Genomic DNA, 27,211 nt, shown 5'->3' on the forward strand with positions numbered 1-27,211 from the left:
TCTTTATTCATCATCTGGCTTTCACATGCATAAGAGGTGATTGAAAACACCATGGTTTGGGTCAGACACACCTTAATTTTCAATATGACATCTTCGATTTTTAACAATAATCATCAGGTAATTAGTGGAGACTAATGGACAGTGTAATCAGCATGGGTTACACTGTCCATTAATCTCCATTAATTAGGTAATTACTCTATTTTTTTAAATAATTTTTATTGTGCTTTAAGGGAAAATTTACAAATCAAGTCAGTCTGTCACATATAAGCTTATATACACCTTACTCCATACTCCCACTTACTCTCCCCCTAATGAGTCAGCCAGCTCCCTCCTTCCAGTCTCTCCTCTCGTCACAATTTTGCCAGTTTCTAACCCTCTCTACCCTCCCTTCTCCCCTCCAGACAGGAGATGCCAACACAGTCTCAAGTGTCCACCTGATACAAGTAGCTCACTCTTTGTCAGCATCTCTCTCCAACCCATTGTCCAGTCCCTTCCATGTCTGATGAATTGTCTTTGGGAATGGTTCCTGTCCTGGGCCAACAGAAGGTTTGGGGACCATGACCGCCGGGATTCCTCTAGTCTCAGTCAGACCATTAAGTCTGGTCTTTTTATGAGAATTTGGGGTCTGCATCCCACTGATCTCCTGCTCCCTCAGGGGTTCTCTGTTGTGCTCACTGTCAGGGCAGTCATCGGTTGTGGCCGGGCACCATCTAGTTCTTCTGGTCTTGGGATGATGTAAGTCTCTGGCTCACGTAGCCCTTTCTGTCTCTTGGGCTCACAGTTATCGTGTGACCTTGGTGTTCTTCATTCTCCTTTGATCCAGGTGGGTTGATACCAGTTGATTCATCTTAGATGGCCGCTTGTTAGCATTTAAGACCCCAGACACCACATTTCAAAGTGGGATGCAGAATGTTTTCATAATACAATTATTTTGCCAATTGACTTAGAAGTCCCCTTAAGCCATAGTCCCTAAACCCCTGCTCTTGCTCTGCTGACCTTTGAAACATTCAGTTTATCCCGGAAACTTCTTTGCTTTTGGTCCAGTCCAGTTGAGCTGACCTTCCGTGTAGTGAGTATTGTCCTTCCCTTCACCTAAAGTAGTTCTTATCTACTAACTAATCAGTAAATAACCCTCTCTCACCCTCCCTCCCTCCCCGCCTCGTAACCACAAAAGTATGTGTTCTTCTCAGTTTATACTATTTCTCAAGATCTTATAATAGTGGTCTTATACAATATTTGTCCTTTTGCCTCTGACTAATTTCACTCAGCATAATGCCTTCCAGATTCCTCCATGTTATGAAATGTTTCACAGATTCGTCACTGTTCTTTATCGATGCGTAGTATTCCATTGTGTGAATATACCACAATTAATTTAACCATTCATCTGTTGATGGACACCTTGGTTGCTTCCAGGTGTTTGCTATTGTAAACAGAGCTGCAGTAAACATGGGTGTGCATATATCTGTCCGTGTAAAGGCTCTTATTTCTCTAGGGTATATTCCGAGGAGTGGGATTTCTGGGTTATATGGTAGTTCCATTTCTAACATTTTAAGAAAACACCAGATAGATTTCCAAAGTGCTAGTACCATTTTACATTCCCACCAGCAGTGTATAAGTGTTCTAATCTGTCCGCAGCCTCTCCAACATTTATTATTTTGTGTTTTTTGGATTAATGCCAGCCTTGCTGGAGTGAGATGGAATCTCATCCTAGTTTTAATTTGCATTTCTCTAATGGCTAATGATCGAGAGCATTTTCTCATGTATCTGTTAGCTGCCTGAACATCTTCTTTAGTGCAGTGTGTGTTCATATCCTCTGCCCACTTTTTGATTGGGTTGTTTGTCTTTTTGTGGTTGAGTTTTGACAGAATCATATAGATTTTAGAGATCAGGCGCTGGTTGGAGATGTCATAGCTGAAAATTCTTTCCCAATCTGTACGTGGTCTTTTTATTCTTTTGGTGAAGTCTTTAGATGAGCATAGGTGTTTGATTTTTAGGAGCTCCCAGTTATCTGGTTTCTCTTCGTCATTTTTAGTAATGTTTTGTATTCTGTTTATGCCTTGTATTCGGGCTCCTAATGTTGTCCCTATTTTTTCTTCAATGACCTTTATCGTTTTAGTCTTTATGTTCAGGTCTTTGATCCACTTGGAGTTAGTTTTTGTGCATGGTGTGAGGTATGGGTCCTGATTCATTTTTTTGCAAATGGATATCCAGTTATGCCAGCACCATTTGTTAAAAAGACTATCTTTTCCCCAATTAACTGACACTGGGCCTTTGTCAAATATCAGCTGCTCATATGTGGATGGATTTACATCTGGGTTCTCAATTCTGTTCCATTGGTCTATGTGTCTGTTGTTGTACCAGTACCAGGCTGTTTTGACTGCTATGGCTGTATAATAGGTTCTAAAATCAGGTAGAGTGAGGCCTCCCACTTTCTTCTTCTTTTCAGTAATGCTTTACTTATCCGGGGCTTCTTTCCCTTCCATATGAAGTTGGTGATTTGTTTCTCCATCACATTAAAAAATGTCATTGGAATTTGTATAGGAAGTGCATTGTATGTATAGATGGCTTTTGGTAGAATGGACATTTTTACTATGTTAAGTCTTCCTATCCATGAGCAAGGTATGTTTTTCCACTTATGTAGGTTCTTTTTAGTTTCTTGCACTAGTACTTCATAGTTTTCTTTGTATAGGCCTTTTACATCTTTGGTAAGATTTATGCCTAAGTATTTTATCTTCTTGGGGGCTAGTGTGAATGGTATTGATTTGGTGATTTCCTCTTCGATGTTCTTTTTGTTGATGTAGAGGAATCCAAGTGATTATTGTATGTTTGTCTTATAACCTGAGACTCTGCCAAACTCTTCTATTAGTTTCAGTAGTTTTCTGGAGGATTCCTTAGGGTTTTCTGTGTATAAGATCATGTCATCTGCAAATAGAGATACTTTTACTTGTTCCTTGCCAATCTGGATGCCCTTTATTTCTTTGTCTAGCCTAATTGCTCTGGCTAGAACCTCTAGCACAATGTTGAATAAGAGTGGTGATAAAGGGCATCTTTTTTTTTGTCTGGTTCCCGTTCTCAAGGGAAATGCTTTCAGGTTCTCTCCATTTAAAATGATGTTGGCTGTTGGATTTGTATAGATGCCCTTTATTATGTTGAGGAATTTTTCTTCTATTCCTATTTTGCTGAGAGTTTTTATCATGAATGGTGTTGGACTTTGTCAAATGCCTTTTCTGCATCAATTGATAAGATCATGTGGTTTTTGTCTTTTGTTTTATTTATATGGTGGATTACATTAATGGTTTTTCTAATATTAAACCAGCCTTGCATACCTGGTATAAATCCCACTTGGTCATGGTGGATTAATTTTTTGATATGTTGTTGAATTCTATTGGCTAGAATTTTGTTGAGGATTTTTGCATCTATGTTCATAAGGGATATAAGTCTGTAATTTTCTTTTTTTATGATGTCTTTATCTGCTTTTGGGGTATCAGGGCTATGGTGGCTTCACAGAATCAGTTAGGTAGTATTCCATCATTTTCTATGCTTTGAAATACCTTTAGTAGTAGTGGTGTTAACTCTTCTCTCAAAGTTTGGTAGAACTCTGCAGTAAAGCTCTCTGGGCCAGGGCTTTTTTTTTGTTGGGAGTTTTTCGATTACCTTTTCAATCTCTTTTTTTGTTATGGGTCTATATAGTTGTTCTACTTCTGATTGTGTTAGTTGAGGTAGGTAGTGTTTTTCTAGGAATTCATCCATTTCTTCTAGGTTTGCAAATTTGTTAGAGTACAATTTTTCGTAATAATCTGGTATGATTCTTTTCATTTCAGTTGGTTCTGTTGTGATGTGGCCCATCTTGTTTCTTATTCAGGTTATTTGTTTCCTTTCCTGTATTTCTTTAGTCAGTCTGGCCAATGGTATATCAATTTTGTTAATTTTTTCAAGGAACCAGCTTTTGGCTTTGTTAATTCTTTCAATTGTTTTTCTGTTCTTTAATTCATTTAGTTCAGCTCTAATTTTTATTATTTGTTTTCTTCTGGTACCTGATGGATTCTTTTGTTGCTCACTTTCTATTTGTTCAAGTTGTAGGGACAGTTCTCTGATTTTGGCTCTTTCTTCTTTTTGTATGTGTGCATTTATCGATATAAATTGACCTCTGAGCACTGCTTTTGCTGTGTCCCAGAGGTTTTGATAGGAAGTGTTTCCATTCTCATTGCATTCTATGAATTTCTTTATTCCCTCCTAGTGTCTTCTATAACCCAGTCTTTTTTTGAGCAGGGTATTGTTCAGTTTCCAAGTATTTGATTTCTTTTCCCTAATTTTTGTGTTATTGATTTCTACTTTTATGGCCTTGTGGTCTGAGAAGATGCTTTGTAATATTTCGATGTTTTGGATTGTGCAAAGGTTTTTTTTTATGACCTAATATGTGGTCTATTCTAGAGAATGTTCCATGTGCACTAGAAAAAAAAGTATTCTTTGCAGCATTTGGGTAGAGTGTTCTCTATAAGTCTATGAGGTCAAGTTGGTTGATTGTAGCAATTAGGGTTCCGTGTCTCTATTGAGCTTCTTACTGGAAGTCCTTTCCTTCTCCGAAAGTGGTGTGTTGAAGTCTCCCACTATAATTGTGGAGGTGTATGTCTCACTTTTCAGTTCTGTTAAAGTTTGTTTTATGTATCTTGCAGCCCTGTCATTGGGTGCATAAATACTTAATATGGTTATATCTTCCTGGTCAATTGTCCCTTTAATCATTATGTAGTGTCCTTCTTTATCCTTTGTGGTGGATTTAATTTTAAAGTCTATTTTGTCAGAAATTAATATTGCTACTCCTGCTCTTTTTTGCTTGTTGTTTGCTTGATGTGTTTTTTTCCATCCTTTGAGTTTTAGATTGTTTGTGTCTCTAACTCTAAGGTGTGTCTCTTGTAGGCAGCATATAGATGAATCATGTTTCTTTATCCAGTCTGAGACTCTCTGTCTCTTTATTGGTGCTTTTAGTCCATTTACATTTTTTTTATGTGTTTAGTGCTGTCATTTTTATTCCTTTTTTTGTGTGCTGTTGACAATTTCACTTTTCCACTTACTTTTTTGTGCTGAAAAGTTTTTCTTTGTGAATTGTGTGTTCCTCATTTTCATAGTACTCAAATTTATGTTTGCTGAGTAGTTATTTTTTCTTGGTTTTTATTTTGAGTTATGGAGTTGTTATACCTCTTTGTGGTTACCTTAATATTTACCCCTATTTTTCTAAGTAAAAACCTAACTTGTATTGTGTTATATCACCTTGTTTCCCTCTCCACATGGCAGTTCTATGCCACCTGTATTTAGTCCCTCTTTTTGATTATTGTGATCTTTTACATATTAACATCAATGATTCCCTGTTCTGAGGATTTTACTATTTTTAAAATTTATCTTAATTTGTTTTTCTGATTTCCCTATTTGAGTCGATATCAGGATGTCCTGTTCTGTGACCTTGTGTTGTGCTGGTATCTGATATTATTGGTTTCTTGACCAAACAATTTCCTTTAGTATTTCTTGTAGCTTTGGTATGGTTTTTGCAAATTCTCTAAGCTTGTGTTTATCTGTAAATATTTTAATTTTGCCTTCATATTTGAGAGAGAGTTTTGCTGGATATATGATCCTTGGCTGGCAGTTTTTCTCCTTCAGTGCTCTATATATGTCATCCCATTGCCTTCTTGACCACATGGTTTCTGCTGTGTAGTCTGAACTTATTCTTTTTGATTCTCCTTTGTAGGAGACCTTTCTTTTCTCCCTGGCTGCTTTTAAAATTTTCTCTTTGGTTTTGGCAAGTTTGACGATAATAAGTCTTGGTGATTTTCTTTTTGGATCAATCTTAAATGGGGATCAACGAGCATCTTGGATAGATATCCTTTCATCTTTTATGATGTCAGGGAAGTTTTCTGCCAAAATATCTTCAACTATTCTCTCTGTATTTTCTGTTATCCCTCCCTGTTCTGGAACTGCAATCACACGCAAGTTATTCTTCTTGATAGAGTTTCACATGTTTCTTAGGGTTTCTTCATTTTTTAAATTCTTTTATCTGATTTTTTTCAGCTATATTGGTGTCAATTCCCTTGTCTTCCAGATCCCCCACCCTCCATTCCAATTTTTCAAGTCTGCTCCTCTGACTTCCTGTTGAGTTGTCTAATTCTGTGATTTTACTGTTAACCTTTTGGATTTCTGAATGCTGTGTCTCTATGGATTCTCGCAGCTTATTATTTTTTCCACTATGTTCTTGAATAATCTTTTTGAGTTCTTCAACTGCTTTATCGGTGTGTTCCTTGGCTTTTTCTGTAGATTGCCTTATTTCATTTCTGAGATCATCCCTGATGTCTTGAAGCATTCTGTAAATTAGATTTTTATATTCTGCATCTGGCAATTCCAGGATTGTATCTTCATTTGGGAAAGATTTTGAGTCTTTAGTTTTGGGAGTTGTAGAAGCAATCATAGTTTGCTTCTTTATGTGGTTTGATATCGACTGCTCTCTCCGAGCCATCTCTAAGATATTGTAGTGATTTATTCTATATTTGATCACTGAGTCTTATCTTGTTTTGTTTTCTTTCAATATACGTAGACGGGCTACTAGATTGTGCTGTCTTGATTGTTGTAGCCCTTGAATCACTTATGTCCTATTACCAGCTGGTTTGGGCTGTTACCAGATATATAAGCCTAAGAGTCCATTCACTATTCTTGAGTAGAATCTGATTTTGGGTCATCAAGTTTGTGGTGCAGACTGTCACCTATCCACCTAGAGAAGTAGTGGTGATAGTCGTGTGCACCAGATTCTAGTAGCAGCAGGGGTTCACACTTCGGGGTGGGGGGCAGGATGCTGACAGGCTTCCCCCAAGTGCCAGTGAGGTAGGTGTGTCTCTATTCCTAAAGCACTTTGGTGGGTGGGCTCTGCAGCTGTACCTTAGGCCCCCAATGCAAGTGCCTCTACAGATTGCTGGGTGTCACCCTCCTTAGACCCCCAAGGCAGGAGGCTAGGTGGTCTGGGGGGAGCTTCAGCTCTCAGTTCCCTGTTGTGGGTCAGTGAGGGCTCTGTTGAATATGAAGAGATATCAGACCTGGGAAATTTGTCTTTCTAGTAATCCGCTAAAACAATTACAGTCAGATCCCTATCAGAAATACCTTTGCATTATAATAGCCACCTTGTTCCGTAGGGATGAAAGCCCAACACTGTGGATCACATATGTTTGGCTAGAGCTGGTTCTGTGTTTTTAGTCCAATTAGGGAAGGATTTTTGGTCCCTGGGTTTTTTGTAGCCGCTTCTCTCAGGCCAGGAGAATGGGTTAGGAAAAGACCAAAAAACAAAAAACAAAACGCAGAGCACTTCACTCTCTGGCTCAGGAAATTCCAATGTTAATGAAGCCCCCTGGGAAGGGAAGGGAAGGGTTCAGATAAATAGGAGAGAGTAGCACCCCGGAATATAGACAAAGTTACTTATCTTGCTTGGGGTGACTGTTTTATCTGAGAGGGGCGTGTTGGCTGTGTGTGCTGGCTGGGTCGAGATTGCCCCCGAGGGTCAGGCCAGCGTCCCGTGCTTGTGCTGTCTCAGAAGCCATAGTCAGTTCCTTCACTCCCAGTCCAAAGCCTAGCGCCAAGGTTCCCAGGCTGGGATGCCACATGCCAGGCTCCAAAACCAGGCGCTGCCACGCGGTGACTTCTCCTCCTGTCAGTCGCGTTGCTGCGCTGCCTGTGTTCACTGGCTGGGCTTCCCCCGAGGTCACTTCTGGGGGCTAGGGCTGAGTCCAGTGTTTTCTCTGTCTCAGGATGCCGTGCTCAGCTCCCCCGCACTCAGTCCAAAGCCCAGCGCCAAGGTTTCCTGACTGGGACACTGGCTCCAGGTTCTGAAAACAGTTACTGCTTCCCCGTGGTTGTTTGTTCTCAGCGTCTGTCACTCAGGTAAACTCTTTAGATCTGTGTTTGATGATCAGGGTTCGTAGATTGTCATGTATGTGATCGATTCACTTGTTTTTCCGAGTCTTTGTTGCATGAGGGATCCTAGGTAGCTTCTACCTTGTCAGCCATCTTGGTCCCCTCAATATAGTTTTGAAACAGAAATTTGAATCTTTCCATAAATGCTGGCTTAAACCTCCTTAAAAATAAAGGTGTGCCTAGCTTAAGGGTAACAAAGAGGGTAGCTCTGCACCACCGTGCTCCCATGAGATGACTGAGTGGAGTGAATTTGGAAACTAACTAGAACTGAGAGCTCAGAGACCAGTTTTCCTGTGTACAATCACTCCTGATCTTCAATAGATCCCAAAGGACCTGGAGAGATGCCAGTGGGCTAGCAGAAAGGGAAACCGATCCACATATTACAACTGGAATTACAGAACAAAAGCATGTTGTAAGTGCAGAATAACTGAATCACCGTGCACCCAAGTCTGATCACACCACACTCACTCCATTGCTCCGTGGAGAGCCTGAGCAGCAAATAATCACATGGCCTCCACTGCGTTTGAATCCCAGATATTGTGGGGAAATCCCATTTCATAGACCACTGACCCCTGAATGAAAACTTTGTATCATTCATGTGACCACACTCTTGGATCATACCTGGCCACCAATTATGATTTTTGTAGGCATCAGAAAATAAAACTTATCTGAAAATATGGAATAAAGAACTATACATTGGCCAAGAAATGACACGGTTAAATAACAGGAAAACACCTCTGATTGTCTTTTTACATTTTGCCACAAGAGGGGGCACACGCACAACAGTAATTACAGAGAGGGATCTGTCTGCAGGTGTCTCTGGGAATAATGGCCAAGAGTCAACACTGATACTGCTTATCATTATTACCATTAGTATTACTGCTTTCTCATTCCATTTCAGAGCTTACCCTTTCAGCCAACAGTAATTCATAGCTCCTTGTAATGCGCATTTTTCCAGGAGACTCCATGACCTTAGGTGACACCTAGGGAAAACTCAGAATGACCTAATCAGTGGGCATTTGGCTAAAAACCAGTCCCTCTATCACATTCTGTCATAAGAAGAGTATAAGTCTGTGAAAATGACTCTCAGAGAAAATACAAGTTTAAAAGTATAGTGATGGAAGAGGACCACTGAGTAAGGAGAAGTGTGTGGCCAAGGCCTTGGGAGTGTGGGCTAGTCATGTGAAGGGCAGCAGGAGAACACAAAGCAACATGATCCCCTCATCCAGGTATAACCAAACCAAATCTGTTGTCATTGAATCAATTCCTACTTATAGCGACCAACCCTATAGGACAGAATAGAATTGCCCCGTAGGGTTTCCAAAAGAGTAATCCTTATGGAAGTAGACAGCAATCTCTTTTTCCCATGGAGTGGTGGTGAGCTCACCCATCAACTTTTTGATTAGTAGCTGAGCACTTAACCACTGTGCCACCAGGTCTCCTTTCTTGCAGGTATAAGCAAGTGCAGTGGTCAAGGCTTTGGAGACCTGTATGTTAGACTCCAATTTCTTCACATCTACAGTCACCTCCTGGCTCCAGAGATAGGACTGGGTGGTGTGGCTAGAATATAAACCATTCCTTTATATAATACATTTAAAATGGTTTCTTCTAGTGTTATCTTTTTATTTTGTTTACTTTTTTCTTTTTTTTTAGCCATGTAATTTTGTTTACTTTTATATAATCTTTTATATAACAGTATACCTAGAATTGATTTGGTGTTTGGTTGTGGTGTTGGTCCATATGTCACAGCATTATACTTTGAGTGCCCTAGAGAATCACAGCTTTCATCCTTTGCTTATCAAGTCGTACGTAATAAGTTATGTAAGACTTATCACTTTCCAGACAATTTGTGGATCTTAAAAACTATTCCACGTTACCTTCCATTATGCCTTTTGTGCATGTATTTTAATAATTGAAATTAATATTTTAATTCTACACATATTTTAAATACCACAAGATATGATTGTTATTTTATATGGTCAAAAATTTTTTAGACTTTCCCACATATTTGCTCTTTCTACTACTCTCCTTTTTTAATCACTAAAGTTCCATCTGGAATTACTTTTCTTCTCCCTGAAAAACTCCCTATAGAATTTCTAGTAATGTGGGCCTTTTAGTGGTTAATTTTCTGTGTTCGTATTTCTGGAAAATATTTATTTTGGTTCAGTTGTGAAGGGCACTCTTGCAGAGAATCCAAAATTTGCAGTTATTTTCTTTCCATACTTTGAAAATATATTTTACTCTTTTCTTGCTTCCACTGTAAATATAAAAAATTATTTCTGTTGATCCATAGAAGATTTTTTTTCCCCCATAGCTACATTTAACCTTTCTCTTTCTCTCTCCTCTCTTTCTCTTTTTATTTGTTTGCTTTTGTATGGGTATTAAGAAGGTCCTAGGTGTGATTTTATTTTTTACATTTTGTTATTTATCATCTTAGGGTTCATAGCATTACTTCAATCTGCTATCAGTTTTGGAAATTTCCCAACCATTGTCTCTTAAAATATTGTCCCTGCCTATACTCACCCCTCTCCTTGAACTCCACTTATTCCTTTGTTAGGTTCTTTTCACTCTATCCCTTATGCCTTCTATTTCCCTTTCTATAATTTCCATCAATTTGTCTCCCAAATTTTTGATGTTTTTCCGATTATAATTTCATGTTTCAGATTTGCAGAGACTCGAAATCTGCTGTTAAACTCATCTACCAAATTTTTATTTCAATTTTTGTTGTTGTTTGTTTTCCTGAAATTTCTTTGGTTATTTTTAATAGTTGCTTACTTTGTGTTAAAATTCCCCATCTTGCCACCTAATGTAATAAATGTATATAGTCTAATTACTTCAAAATATGGAAATCATTTGAGTCTGGACCTGTTGCCTGATTTTATTTTTCCTTTTTATTTTGAATGTCTGGGTACTTTTCATTGAAAAGCAGACTGTGTTTTATGCACCTAACATTTCTGTAGATCTACACACACATTTTCCTTAAAAAAAATTGCCGTTGAGTCGATTCTGAATCATAGTGACCCTATAGGGAAGAGTAGAACTGCTCCATATGGTTTCCAAGGGCCGCCTGGTGGATTCGAACTAGAGACCTTTTGGTTTGCAGCTGTAGCTGTTAACCACTGTGCCACCATAGTGGTTAAAAGCTCTAGAATTATTTTTTTTATCCTTCAGAGATCATTTATTTTTTGTTCTGGCAGGCTGAAAATCTAGGGGTATATAACCTTAACCCAAACAGGGATTGCACTAATTTGAGGCTGGGCTTTAGTGTTGGTGATACTTTGATATTCCTACTTTATCCCTTCTAGGGAGCAGCCCTTCAGGGTTCCAACTGAAGGCCTGGTGTTCATCATAATTCCTCCTCCTTTTCTGTTCTTAAATATTAATTTTTACTTCTGCCTTTATAAGACCATGGAAAGCTCTGCTCATCTTTGAGGTTCTTAGCCTCTCCTTTCCTTTCAGATCCTCAGCTTTTAAGCAACCATTTTTGAGCCAGCTAATGCCACAAGGAAAAAAGATGAGAGAAAAATAGGGCCCGTTTCTCTGGACTTCCCTTCTTCCTTTCTTGGCTCCTCAAATCCTTGCTCTCTTGGTGTGTTTTGTGGTTACCCTAAAAGGATGGGATAGAGTCTCACAATAATAAATATTATGTCAAGGTTGATGACACTCCACACACTGTGAAATATTGGGAGAAAGTTTATTACTCAACAGGGATTCTAGGGGAGAGTAGCATGTCAAGTCTGGTTTGAGTGAGGCAGACAGAGTAGGTTAGACTAGATCATGGACTGTAGAAAAATTCCTGGGCATGCCTGGGGAGTTGTGGCATTTGAATTTCTCACTGGCACCAAATGAGGAACTACACGTTGACTTTAGTATAGCCTTGCACTGCTGTGGGCAGAATTGAAAGGGAAGGTGGGCTTGAGGAGTGTTATCAATTTCACATAAAAAATGGATGTTACTTGGTATTTCTTTGATGCCTTAAACCCTATAATTTTATATTTTGTAATATATATATATATAATTTTTCTTGGCACTTTGGTTTGAAATAAGCTATTCCACCATTGAATAAAGTGAAAGTTTCAGAAAAATTTTAAATCAAGGAATAATTAGAAATTTAAAAAATATGATGGGGAAAGAGTGGATCTAAAATTGCATGATGAAGCAAAGTGAGGATGATAAGTAACACTATTGAGTGCTTATTAAGTTTTCCAATCAATAGCACAAGTACTTTAATAGTTTCCATTTATTTAATTCTTATAACAGCTCTGTGGTATAGTTACTGCTATACTTTCCATTATTACAGATCCAGAAACCAAGGGAAGAGCATTTAAGTAACTCGCCAAAAGTCACACTATTATCTTATAGAAGAGCCAGAATTCCAGCCAAGCCCGTGTCTCCAGTTTCCGTGTTCTGTGATGGGAGAAAGTGGTTATTTCAAAGCCCCTTTCACTTAGCTTTCCACCAGCTCTCCATAATTACATATCAGTTACCTGAGCAAGCAAAGTAGCTGGATCGATGTGCTCTCTCTGACCAAGTGACAACTAGAGAGGCTTTTGTTCAGGGATGTTACACTTTGAGAACAAACTTTTTGTTGTTGACAGGAGAAATATGCTGCATCTTCAACTTCCAGGCAGCTGATTGTGCTGGTGAAATCTTGTCAAGACCCACTACCATGAAACTGAGTACAGACACCAGGTTGGAAACATCATCAAAGAGATTTGGAGTCTGTCTTGGTTTCTGTTGGTATGAGTTCAAGTAGCTATTATTTTTTTTTTAACTTGTCTTTCAGCTGATGGTGACTCCCTCCCAAAGATTTTTTTTTTTCGTGGAAGTTGTAGACTGGATCAGCACAATGCCCCCACTGGCATTTGAGACAAAAATAAATAAATAACATGATTACAAATGTCGTTGAAGTTAAACATATCACATTCCATGATCTTCTCAGGCCACTCAAGACTTCACATGATTTCCTTCTTCACCTTGGATCCAGAGCATCAGGAAGCAGAGTTGCTGAGCTCCTCATGTCCATCCTGTACAGGACTGAAGAAGACATCTGCCCGTAGCCACGGACCAGCACATGATAAGGGCTTTGGTGTGTAGCAAGAGCTCTTGGGAAAGCATGAAAAGTACCCATAAGTGGAGAAATTTTCAGGTCCAATTCCACAGCACATTTTGCACAGTTTTCACAAAAGGGGTACTTTCCTCCCCTCAGTGTTTCCAGTTAGTAAAGCATTCTCTCACTTATTGGTCTAAATTAAATAATATTTCCTTAGTTCTTAATTATAGTTTGTCTTCTGATGGTGACTTCTGTGAGTGACCACATGCATGTTAGAAACCTTATCAGGCAATGTTCATCATGAATGTTAATAGCTTACAGCTAATATTTGCAGTTGAGCTCAAGCAGCTTGAACACAAGGCCCTTGTCTTGCTATAACCCTGAGACTGTTCAGTAGAAGATATATCAGGATTCTGAGAACAGCCCTCTCATTAAAAGAACTTGGGGATTTTGAGTTAACAGCAACAACATAAAAGAAGAATTTTGAGAATTTTATACAACAACCACATCTGCCATATTTGAGGGTAGCAATATTCTGTGTTCAGGGAACAAAAAAAAAAAAAAAAATCAGAGTGAAGTAAAAGAGCAAAAGATTCCTAAGGGAAGTTTAATTTAAACTGTCTCAAAGCATAATGAGATGTTATTCCAACAGAGAAGATGCTGTTGAATCCCCAAATATGTTACATTCCCATTATTTGGCCATTTATCTTATGAAGTAGCTTAAAGGAATGAAAAGTAAATGTTGAAAAAAAAAAAAAGACTAGAAGTGGGAAGCCCAAAAGGGAAAATCTTGGTGCATGCCATATGGAATATTGACTGCCTTGAACCAGTTCTGCCTTCTCTGACCCAACTTCCTCATCTGCCTTTCAGCCTTTTCTCTCCTCTCAACTACTTTGGGAAGGAATTGACATCCAAGAGGCAAAAGTTACGTGGCCCTAAATTTGTGAAAAGTGGAACAAATTAGCAGAATATTTAATGGGCATACCTGAGCTACCTTGGATTGATCTCTTACAGCTTATGTATATTCGGGCTGCTTTTCACATTCCTTCCCTAAGCAATCTTTTCTTCTCATTTTACAGATTGACAGTAAAACAGAATATTTGATCTTTTGCTGGGAATGTAAAATGGTGCACTTTGATAAACAGTCTGGCAGTTCCTCAAACAGTGTTCATCTAATAGCCATTTGGTAAACAATCTAAATATCCATCAACTAATGAATGAAAAAACAAAGGGTGGGGTGGTATATTCATTCAATAGAATATAATTTTGCTATAAAAATAATTAAATAATGATACATACCACAACATGAGTATACCTTGCAAACACCATGCTCACTGGAAGCAGTCAATCATAATAAACCCCATAAAAACCAAACCCAAACCCACTGCTATTGAGTTGATTTTGACTCAGCGACCCCTAGGATTTTCAAGGCTGTAAATCTTTCGGAAGCAGACTGCCACATCTTTCTCCCTGGGAGCCACTGGTGGCTTCAAACTTCATACCTTCCAGTTACCAGCCTATGGTGTTACCCACTGCACCACCAGGGCTCCTTATAATAGACTTCATATAGTACAATTCTATTTATATGAATAGTCCTTAGTAAGCAAATCTATAGAGACAAAACGTAGGTAAAGTTGTTGCCTGGGACTGAGGGAGCCCTGGTGGCACCGTGGTTAAGAGCTATGGCTGTTAACCAAAAGGTTGACAATTCAAATCCACCAGAGGGAAATGGGGAGTGACTGCTGATGAGTATAGGGTTTCTATTGGAGGTTATGAAAATGATTCAAAATTGTGGTGATGACTGCACAACTCTGTGCTAAAGAAAATCATTAAGTTGTACAGTTTTAACTGGTGACTTGTATGGTATGTAAGTTGTATTCAATAAAGCTGTTTATAATAAGTCTTGGGTTCCAAGAGACCTTGGGTGTGGAATAAAAAGAATATATGAATAGTTGAAACCAAAGGAGCTATTTGTAGATTAGTGCCTTGGACTCTTTGTTCTGAGACGTGCGTTGTACGTTTGCAAGTGATCCATCTTTAGAATTATTGAGGATCAGCTTTGTCCTAAAATGCAGCCACCAGAATTCTACCTGGTGCTTTTCAATTAGGCGGGTGACATTGAACAACTCCATTACCTACCTATGTGATCATGTGTATGCATTTGTTTCATTTTTTTAGTGAGTAAAATTTCCAGTGGCCTCAATGCATAGAGAGGGGCAGAAAATGCTAGGAAACAAATTGCTCTTATTCCTTTAATATTTACTTAATTTGGTTTATAAATTTAAGATGAATAGAAACTATTGCTATAGTACATTGCATTTTGAGTAAAATTTAAATCTTAATTTTATCTAAATTTAAATCTTAAAATTTAGATATTTCAGGACAGAAATGAGAATGTTGAATTGTGTAGAAACTTATACTTCTTGAGATGGACTTACATATGACATGAAAAAATAAATCCATATTATCATGAAACAGCTTAATGAGATTGTAAAAGAAATTAAGTTGTAGTTGATTGGTCATAATAATTTTATGCTTTACAGAGTTTTTTTTCTTAATATACTTTTGTAGAGTAGATTTCATGTATAAGTTGTTGTTCTTGTTGTCAAGTGCTATCCAGTTGATTCTGACTCATAGTGACCCTGTGTACGAAACCTTGGCCAGTCTTGGGCTATCCTCATAATTGTTGTTATGCTTGAGCCCATGGTTACAACCACTGTGTCAATCCATTTTGTTGAGGGTCTTCCTCTTATTCGCTGACACTTTACTTTACCAAGCATCATGTCCTTCTCCAGGGACTGGTCCCTTCTGATAACATTTCCAAAGTGTTTGAGACAAAGTATCACCATCCTGTCTTCTAAGGGGCATTCTGGCTGTACTTCTTCAAAGACAGATTTGTTCGTTCTTCTGGCAGTCCGTGGTATATTCAATCTTCTTCACTAACACCATAATTCAAAGTCATTGATTCTTCTTCGGTCTTCCTTTTTCACTGTCCAGCTTTTGCATGCATCTGAGACGATTGAAAACGCCATGGCTTGGATCAGGTGCACCTTAGTCCTTAAAGTGACATCTTTGCTTTTTAATATATTAAAGAGGTCTTTTGCAGCAAATTTGCCCAATGCAACGCATCGTTTGATTTCTTGACTATTGCCTCCATGGAAGTTGATTGTAGATCCAAGTAAAACGAAATATCCATTTATCATGATGTTGCTTATTGGTCCAGTTATGAAGATTTTCTTTTTCTCTATGTTGAGGTGTAATCAATAGTAAAGACTGTAGTATTAATATGATGTTCATCAGTAAGTGCATCAAGTCCGCTTCACTTTCAGCAAGCAAGGTTGTGTCATCTGCATATCATAGGTTGTTAATGAGTCTTCCTTCAATCTTGATGCTGTGTTCTTCTTCATATAGTCCAGCTTCTGGGATTACTAGCTCAGCATACAGATTGAATAAGTACGGTGAAAGGATACAACCCTGACACACACCTTTCCTGACTTTAAACAACTGCCTCTTGGTCTATGCACAGGTTCCTTATGAGCACAATTAAGTGTTCTGGAATTCCCATTCTTCACAATGTTTTCCATAATTTGTTATGATCCACATGGTCTAATGCCTTTGCACAGTCGATAAAATACAGGTAAGAATCTTTCTGGTATTCTCTGCTTTCAGCTAGGATCCATCTGAGATCAGCAATGATATGCCTCATTCCACATTGTCTTCTGAATCTGGGTTGAATTTCTGGCAGTTCCTTGTCTATGTACTGCTACAACCGCGTGTGAAAGATCTTCAGCAAAATTTCACTTGTTTGTGGCTTTAATGATATCGTTCAATAATTTCCACATTCTATTGGATCACTTTTCTTTGATGTAGGCATAATTATATATGTCTTCCAGTTGGTGGGCCAGGTAGGTGTCTTCCACATTTCTTGTCATAGACAAGTGAGCATTTCCAGGGCTGCATCCGTTTGTTGAAACATCTCAATTGTTATTCTGTCAATTCCTGGAGCCTGTTTTTAGCCAATGCCTTCAGTGCAGCTTGGACTTCTTCGTTAAGTATCATCAGTTTTTGATCATATGCTATCTCCTGAAATGGTTGAATGTTGAACAATTCTTTTTGGTACAGTGACTCTGTGTATTCCTCCTATCTTTTGATGCTTCCTGAGTCTTTCAATATTTTCCCCATAGAATCCTTCAGTATTGCAACTCAAGATTTGAATTTTTCCTTCCGTTCTTTCAGCTTGAGAAATGCCGAGCCTGTTTTTCCCATTTGGTTTTCTAACTCCAGGTCTTTGCACATATTGTTATAATACTTTATTTTGTCTTCTTGAATCACTCTTTGAAATCTTTTCTTCAGCTCTTTTGTCTTCCATTTGCTTTAGCTACTCAATATTCAAGAGCAAGTTTCAGAGTCTCTTGTGACATCCATTTTGTTCTTTCTTTGCTGTGTTTTTAATGACCTCTTGGTTTCTTCATGTATGATGCCCTTCATTTTATTCCACAACTCATCTAGTCTTTGGTCATTAGTGTTCATTGAGTCAAATCTATTCTTGAGAATGTCTCTAAATCAGGCGGGATATACTCAATGTGGTACTTTGGCTCTCGTGGACTTGTTCTAATTTTCTTCAGCTTCAGCTTGAACTTGCATATGAGCTATTGACGGTCTGTTTTACAGTCGGCCTCTGACCTTGTTTCAACTGATGATGTTGAGCTTTTTCATCATCTTCTTTCCTCAAATGTAGTCGATTTGATTCATGTGTATTCCATTTGGAAAGATCCATATGTATAGTCGTCATTTATGTTGTTGAGAAACGATATTTGTGGTGAAGAAGTCTTTGGTCTTGCAAAATTCTGTCATGTGATCTCTAGCATCTTTTATTACCAAGGCCATATTTTCCAACTACTGATTCTTCTTCTTTGTTTCTGACTTTCCCATTCCAGTCACTAGTAATTGTTAACGCATCTTGATTGCATGTTTGATCAATTTCAGGCTGCAGAATTTGGTAAAAATCTTCAACTTCTCCATCTTTGGCCTTGTAATAAAAGTCACATTAACTGGCCTTCCTTGTAGGCATGTGGATATTATCCTATCACTGACAGCATTGTACTTCAGGATAGATCATGAATTGTTCTTTGTGATGACGTATGCAATGCCATTTCTCTTCAGGTTGTCATTCCCAGCATAGTAGACCATATGGTTGACTAATTTAAAATGGCCAATACCACTCCATTTCATCTCACTAATGCCTAGGATATCGATGCTTATGCATTCCATTTCATTTTTGATGATTTACAGTTTTCCTAGATTCATACTTCGTACATCCCATGTTCTGATTATTATTGGTTGTTTGCAGCTCTTTCTTTTCATGTTCAGTGTTATCACATCAGCAAATGAAGTAACTGAAATCTTTACTTCATCCGCGTCATTAAGGTTGACTTTACTTTGAGGAGGCAGCTCTTCACAAATCACAAATCACATTCACAAATCATATACACTCTCAAATCATAGGTGCACAGTTTAAAGAATTTTCACAAAGTGAACACTCTTGTATAACAACTGCATGATAAGAAACAGAACATTGCCCGAGTCCTCAGAGGTACTCTTATGCCTCCCTCTTAGTCATTAACCCCCCTCTTCCCCAATGTCACTTCTAACCTGACTTTTAACATCATCGATTAGTTTTGACAGTTTTTGAACTCTGTGAACATGGCATCATGGGCAATGAGCTCTTTTGTTTTTAACTTCTTTTGCATATTATTATGCCTGTGAGATTCACCCATGTTCTTGGATGTAGTAGCAGATTGAATATTTTCATTAAAAAAAAAAACTTATTTCATTGTATGTATGTACCTCACTTTATTCATAAAAAAATTACAAATACAAATGTCATTGAAGTTAAATGTGTCACGTTCCATGATTTCAGGTCACTCAAGACTGTGAGTGTTCTATTAAAACTACTCATTACAGACCCACAATGATACTCAGGATCCACCTTACAATGAGAATAAAAGCATTTTCATCATCACATGCTGATTGGCTTCAAGGCTGTTCCAAGATTAGGGCTATCACAAATAATACAATCAACATTATTGTACATTTGTTTCAGTGCACATTTGATGAGCTTCTGCATGGAATGGCTGGATCATAAGGGGTGTGTATGTTCAGTGTCAGTTCTCCAATTTGTATGTAATACTTTATATGCAAAAATACAACCCACGAACATTCTTAGTGCTTCATTCTCTTGTCTATATTTGGTACTGTTAGTCTTTTTCATTTTTAGTCATTCTACTGAATGTATTTTGGTAGTTTGCTATGATTTTCATTTGTAGTTTCTCACAGTTATTGATGTTGAGCACCCTTTCATATCCTTGTTAACCATTTGTATATATAATTGACCCAGCACTATTTCTTGAGAAAACACTGCTCTGCACGGTCACCTTTGTCATTAAACAGTGTCACTATATCTGTAGGCCTGTCTCTTTGACTACTCTCTTCTGTTCCATTGGACAATCTGCCTCAATTCACATCAACACCATGGTTCCAACATCCAGCAGTGTAAATCCTCACACTGGTTCTTCAAGTTTACTGCCATTATTCTAGGTCCTTGGCATTCTCATATAAAATTTATAATAAGCTTATAAATTTATAATAAAATTTATAATAAGCTTATAAATTTTCACTTCAAATATATATTGGGATTTTGATTTTAATTATGTTAAATTGATATGTCAATCTGTGAAGAATTGGCATCATTACAATACTGAGACTTTCAATCCTTGAACATAATATGGCCTTCCAGTTTCTTTGATTTCTTGCAATAAACTCTATAGTTTCAAGTATATAGATCTTAAATATTTTTCCTAAATATTTGATGTTTGCTACAAATGGTGTATTTTATCATTTTAATTTTTCAGCCTTTGTTACAGATATATAAAAATCAAATTGGTTTCTGTATATTGACTTTGAATTCAATTGTTATTTCTGTTATTAATTCTAAGAGTTCATGTGTAGGTCAGTTTCAATTCCCTCTGCACACAATTCTTTCATCTGTGAATTAAAAAAAAAATCTGTGAATTATGCTACTTTAATTCTCTCTTTCCAGTTTCATTCTCTATGTTGTTGATAGTGTCATTGTCTTATTTTACTGGCCAGGAGGTATACTTTTAGAGACTTCCACTTCTGAGAATCTGATCCAGTGCCAAAGGTAATATAATTTTCCCTGGTTCTTCCTGTGCAGCTAAGCCTGAGGACAAATCTGAGAATTAAAATCGACATCTTATCAGGGACTGATGTTTCAGAACCTCAAATTTTCTAAGTAGAGGCAGAGATGCTAAAACTGAATGATGACCACAGGAGCTACAGAAGACTATAAGGGAAACAGCTGGTATAAACAAAAAACGTTGGTGCTTTTGTAGAGGTTTTTGTTTTGAATTGAATCACTGTCACATACCTGCTATTATATTGCTGACAGTGATAAAGAACAAAATCATCAGGTTTCAGGCTGCTGATGGTGAGAGTGAAGTCTGTTCCAGGCCAACCACCACTAAATTGTCCGGAATGCCTGTGGCCCTGGTTGATGCATCATAGATGGGGAACCTGGGAGCCTGCCCAGGTTTCCACTGGTATCGGGCTAAGCTGATACTCTGACTGGCCTACAGGTGAGGGTGGCTTTCTCTCCTGAAGACAAGGACAGGGAGGTTGGAGACTGTGGCATTACAATTTCTCCAATGGTATCTGAGATTGGAAATAAAACACAAAAGTCAGTCATGTAATCCAGGTCATGCCACATTGTCTTCCCAGTAGAACCAAGATTGTTGGCCTATATAGTGCTTTGATTATTCTGCTTGCTGAACAAAAGTGCCAAATAATGAACCTAACAATATTGAGAAAGCTTTCACTGACAGACGGAACATCCTTTGTTCCCCTCACCTGGGAACCATAGTAACAGGAGGCAGAGAAGCTGAGCTTGGGCTTCCATGATTCACACTGTGTCCTAGCCGAGGCAGATCTTCCCCAGTGCACTGATCCACCACTGACATGGTCTCTAGATGGCAGGGGTAGGTTGGGAGGGACATGCAAAGCCCTGGGGTGGGGTGAGCTGGGCTTCTAGCTGCACAGCAGGTTTTTCTGGTTTTCTCTACACTTGAGCAGCCATCCCCAGGAGGTCAAGTCAGAGATGGCTCTGGCCTCAGCCTGAGAGAAAAGTTTCTCTCCTGTGGTCACTGAACATAACCCTTGTGTCCTCCTGTCTCACTGTTAACCAAGGCTCACCCAGATAGTGTTTGGCTCAGATCTGTTAAGAAGAGAATACGTGCCCATGGTCTCGTTTTACTTTCTTCCTCTTTTTTTACTTCCTTAAGCGCTCTCCGTGGTACATGATTGAGTCTGACTGGAATAAGGAGTTGATTAGAAGTCTATTTTTCAGACACACCTTTTATTGCTGACCCTGAAGTAAAACCATCTGGGTTGGGAGCTCCATGGCTTATGATGGTTTGACATTGGTCCAGTTACTTTACCTCTCTTTGCCACAGTTTTCCCTATCTGTGAAATTGTGTAAATGATAGTATCTACCTTACAGAGCTGTTTAGAAATTAAACAAGGTAAAGCACTTGGAACAGCATTCAGTACATGATGTAAGTTGCTATTAATTTTGTTATTACTATTGTTATAATATTTACCTCTCTCACCAACATAGTCATTGTCATAAGTAGACCGAATAACTTAGCTCACAACCATGGAAAACAACCTTAAATCTAATCCAAGTATGTTTCATCCACAATCATGTTAGATTCTAGGGCTGTGTTTTCGTTAACTGGCTCACAAATCTAAAAACCTAAATATTTCACCTCTATATATGCTAACTCCCTCAGACTTTCAATCACGCTTGTACAAATCATTTCAATATATTTCCTCCCATGATCATTAACAATTATCAAAACTTTTTCTTGTGACATGTTAAAATATTACATTACTGTTCTTTCTTATGCAATCCTTAGTCAACCTTTTTAATCTTTTCACCTTTTCTCCAACACTTAGCCCATGATTCACAATAGGAAAAAACTACTGATGTGACTTTGGAGCCAGCTTCCGTATAATTTTTAAGTGACATAAATTAGAATAATAGAGTAAAATAGAATAGCATAGAAAATATCAGGGTGTGTCATATGGGCAAATGGTAAGAATCGTTTCATGATTTTGTTGTTATGTATATTATACATATGTTGTGTATATGTGTGCTGGCTATCCAACAAGTTCGGTTCTTGGACCATTCTCTTTACATCTCTAGAAGGCAGTTGTGAGCATGAAGAAGAGCAGCACTTGTAAGCCTTTCAGGCATTTTTACTTCCTTTGGTTGTTCTACTCCCCTGACCAACACTCCTGAATCTCTAACAACAACGAAATCACAGGACCAGCCTCTACTGCTTCCAATGCTTTTATTTCAGTAAATCTCCCCTGCCTTTATGCCAAACATCTACAGGTTTTGATACACGTAAGACTGATACTGAAGCCGCTTGTTCAAGATAGGAAAAATAGGCAAACCTCAGTGTAATGCAGAGTTTTCTTAGGCCAGCGACCCTCAAATTTTCTTGGATTAAAAAAAAATCTGATCATGATCTTCTAAATTAATTTCTTGACCTGTGTATGGGTAGAATCCTTCATTTGACAAAATACTGTATTAGAGGATATGCTTCTTGAATGTAACATATTACAAAGATCCTAAAGGACAAGCTAGAAGAAATTACAGAGGAGCAGCCCCAAAGCCCTGATGGTAATTTTTCCTTATTTTGAATCATGGACTAAGTATTGGAGAAAAAGTAAAAAAAAAAAGATTTTAAAAGATGAATAAGGGTTATATAAGAAAGAAGAAAGCAAGGTGACCAGTCATAGGGCAAAGTCTTAAAGTGGATGGTGGGAGGAAAATATATTGAAATGGTCTGGGTTAGCATGATTGGAGATCTGAAGGGTTTAGTATAAATCAAGGCAAAATATTTAGGTTTTAAGACTTGTGAGCCTGTTCATAAAAAGCCTTAGAGCCTAACATGGCTGTGGATGAAACACACTTGGAATAATTTGGAGGTTCTTTTATGTGAGTCTCTCCTAAGTTATTCAGTTTACTCATACAAGGACAAAAGCCAAGATCATGAAGTGAAGCTTTTTAGAGGTACAGCTCATGCTCTAAAATAACCATGCTGTCCGCAGACTTTTATCGTCTCTGCCTGCTGACTGTGATCGCACGGCTGTGTGCCTGGTGCCCAGCAGACCTCTCCCCATCTGAGTCACCACGACCGAATGCTCCTCCAGGCTTTGCTGCTCTCCTGCCACATCTCTCTTCAGCTTTAGGGGAACCTTATAGACGCTCATCTCTTCCTCTCTCCCAAAACCCTCCATGTGCTCTCTTTCAGGAACCATCATGATTTATTCTACTTAATAAAGCTGAAATTCAAATTTCTAAATTTTCCTTTCTAGAGTGAACACTGTTGCTGAGTATCGCGGAAGATGTAAAGCTAATTCATACTTTTAAACGCATAAAAGTCTGTGTGTTTAATATAAAATTAAAGACAAAAAAGCACATCATGTTGTTAGAAAGACACAAAAGAGTACATATTGTATGATTCCATCTATATGAACTTAAAGAGCAGGTAAAATCAATATTTATAGGAAGCAGAACAGTGGTTGCATTTGGTGCTGGTGAGTAGAGGGTGGAATTGATAGGGAAGAAGCATGAGGAAACTTTTGGGGATGCTGGAGACAGTCTATGTTATGATCTAGGTAGTGGCCACAGGGAAGTATGCATATGTTTATATTCATCCAGCTGTAGGCTTTAGATTTGTGGCCTTCACTGTATTCAAGTTACATCTAAAATTAAAACAGATAAATAAATAACGAGAAGGAATTATGGAGTCAGAGTATCAGAGTCTGTTTCTATCTTCTTTGTGCACAAGCACTGGTACCTTGACCAACCAAAGCTCTGTGAACCTCTGATTTCTCATCTACTGATGATTATTCTGGGATTAATTGCACTAGGTAAATAAGCCCTCAGTAGAGCGGTCAACACATTAAAGCTTCAAGTCTTCAGTAAACGGCAGTGACGGTATAGTTATTGGTATCATTTCCTTGAATATGGACTCTTTTTTTGTGTATGTGCCTTTAAAAACACCTCCTCTCTGAGAAGAGATTCAGACTCTCCATGTTGTAGACAAAGTCTTTTGCAGTACTGACCTAGAGATCTGCTTTGGAGAATTAATTAAAGGTTTAGAAGTTTTGTGATATCAAGGAAGTAAGCTTTCAAGGGACCGAAGTCTCAGACCATTACCCTTCAGTTCTGCAAACCCTTCTCCAAAATAAACCCAGCACCTCTGAACAGAGCAAGGGGGAGATTGCAGCTGCTGGAACCAACAACCCTCACCACGCAAGCAGCTTGAGAGGACGGTTTATGCTTGGGGTTGTAACACTGTGTGAGGAAAGTTATAGACCTGCAGGCAATAATAATCAGCAGCATCATCAGCCTCGACATTGCCGATTGTGAGAATGAATTCTGTTCCAGACTGTATCCCAGTGAACCGGGCTGGGATTCCAAAATATTGGTCGTCCACATTGTAGATGAGAAGCTTAGGAGGCTGGCCTGGTTTCTTCTGATACCAGCTTAAGTAGTCACTAAAGCTCTGATTGGCCCTGCGGATGATGGAGGCACTCTCTCTTAGAGACACAGAGAGGAGGGCTAGAGTCTGGGTCAGTACAGTGTCCCCGCTGGCAGCTGATAAGAAAGCAAAATACAAAATCCCCTTCGTCAGTTAGATCCCATTCCATGTTCCTCCCAGCACGTCCTCTCTGCCCTAGTCCGATTAGCCTGAAAGCACTTGGGTCTCCAAGGGGTGGTTATGGGAGTGAGACCAAAAGAGGCCATGGGAAGAATCCCACAGCTAGAAGGAGAGAAGTCTCATAATCTCTGGGTTCCCAGCATCCTACCCCTCCTCACCTGGAAACCAGAATCGGAGAAGGCAGATGAGTTGAGTCAGAGCACCCATTTTCAATCTGCCCTTGCCTGAGGCTCTTTTTTGCCCAGAATCACTGAGCAGCCTATTCATAAGGATTCCGAAGAGCAGAAAATTGACTCTGGGGGAAAATATGTAAATCAACGAGGGGCTGGGCAGATCTGGACTTCCAGCTGTAGAGCGGGTGCCCCTGTAGGCTCAGTTCCTCCTGGGTCCATATCAGACGTGGGCTTCTCATGGAGTCCCAGCTACAGTGTTTCCCCAGGGGGTTTGTAAGAGAAAATAATCTCTAATTTCTTTGCTCCCTATTTGTCCTCAGGATCTTCAGATTTTTTTTTTCTAATTAGAATAGGAGGTCCCCTGGTTGCATAGTGGTTAGATGACCCTACAAAACTAAAAAAACAAACTCATAAATTTCAATATGAACATATAGTTATCCCTATAGAATTGTATGAAAAATGATCTTCCAGGGACAAGTGTGAAATATTGGCTTGTATCTTGATATGCTACCAAGAATAGATATTGGTGATTGTGTTGAATAGAATTGTGCCCTCTAAAGATAAGTCCAAGTCCTAACCCACATTCCTGTGAGTGCGTATTTATTTGGAAGTAGAGTCATTACAGATATACTTATTTAAATTAGGTCCTACTGGATTAGTTGTTTGCTGGATTTTATTGTTGCTTTTTTTTTTTTATATAACTTTTATTAAGCTTCAAGTGAACGTTTACAAATCCAATCAGTCTGTCACATATAAGTTTACATACATCTCACTCCCTACTCCCACTTGCTCTCCCCCTCTTGAGTCAGCCCTTTCACTCTCTCCTTTCTTGACAATTTTGCCGGCTTCCCTCTCTCTCTATCCTCCCATCCCCCCTCCAGACAAGAGTTGCCAACACAATCTCAAGTGTCCACCTGATATAATTAGCTCACTCTTCATCAGCGTCTCTCTCCCACCCGCTGACCAGTCCCTTTCATGTCTGATGAGTTGTCTTCGGGAATGGTTTCTGTCCTGGGCCAACAGAAGGTCTGGGGAGCATGGCCGCCAGGATTCCTCCAGTCTCAGTCAGACCATTAAGTTTGGTCTTTTTATGAGAATTTGGGGTCTGCATCCCACTGATCTCCTGCTCCCTCAGGGGTCCTCTGCTGTGCTCCCTGTCAGGGCAGTCATCGATTGTGGCCGGGCACCATCTAGTTCTTCTGGTCTCAGGATGATGTAGGTCTCTGGTTCATGTGGCCCTTTCTGTCTCTTGGGCTCTTAGTTGTCGTGTGGCCTTGGTGTTCTTCATTTTCCTTTGCTCCAGGTGGGTTGAGACCAATTGATGCATCTTAGATGGCCGCTTGTTAGCATTTAAGACCCCAGACGCCACATTTCAAAGTGGGATGCAGAATGATTTCATAATAGAATTATTTTGCCAATTGACTTAGAAGTCCCCTCAAACCATGTTCCCCAGACCCCCGCCCTTGCTCCGCTGACCTTTGAAGCATTCAGTTTATCCCGGAAACTTCTTTGCTTTTGGTCCAGTCCAACTGAGCTCACCTTCCATGTATTGAGTGTTGTCTTTCCCTTCACCTAAAGCAGTTCTTATCTACTGATTAATCAATAAAAAACCCTCTCCCACCCTCCCTCCCTCCCCTCCTTCTTAACCACAAAAGTATGTGTTCTTCTCAGGTTTACTATTTCTCAAGATTTTATAATAGTGGTCTTATACAATATTTGTCCATTTGCCTCTGACTAATTTTGCTCAGCATAATGGCTTCCAGGTTCCTCCATGTTATGAAATTTCAGAGATTCGTCACTGTTCTTATCGATGCATAGTATTCCATTGTGTGAATATACCACAATTTATTTACCCATTCATCTGTTGATGGACACCTTGGTTGCTTCCAACTTTTTGCTAATGTAAACAGAGCTGCAATAAACATGGGTGTGCATATATCTGTTTGTATGAAGGCTCTTGTATCTCTAGGGTATATTCCCAGGAGTGGGATTTCTGGGTTGTATGGTAGTTCTATTTCTAACTGTTTAAGATAACGCCAGATAGATTTCCAAAGCGGTTGTACCATTTGAAATTCCCACCAGCAGTGTATAAGAGTTCCAATCTCTCCGCAGCCTCTCCAACATTTATTGTGTTTTTTGGATTAACGCCAGCCTTGCTGGTGTGAGATGAAATCTCATCGTAGTTTTAATTTGCATTTCTCTAATGGCTAATGATCGAGAGCATTTTC

At 38.9% G+C, this 27,211-nt stretch overlaps 1 gene segment (V, D, J or C); it reads right to left on the reverse strand.

Annotated features, from left to right (window-relative positions):
• Nucleotides 1-24,423: 24,423 nt before the first annotated feature.
• Nucleotides 24,424-25,017, reverse strand: LOC126060219 (immunoglobulin kappa variable 3-11-like). The segment is given in 2 exon segments: nt 24,424-24,746; nt 24,969-25,017. Coding segments are annotated over 2 exon segments (372 nt in total).
• Between the last annotated feature and the right edge of the window lie 2,194 nt (nt 25,018-27,211).

This window comes from Elephas maximus, chromosome 17 (assembly GCF_024166365.1).
Source record: "Elephas maximus indicus isolate mEleMax1 chromosome 17, mEleMax1 primary haplotype, whole genome shotgun sequence".
NCBI lineage: Eukaryota > Metazoa > Chordata > Mammalia > Proboscidea > Elephantidae > Elephas > Elephas maximus.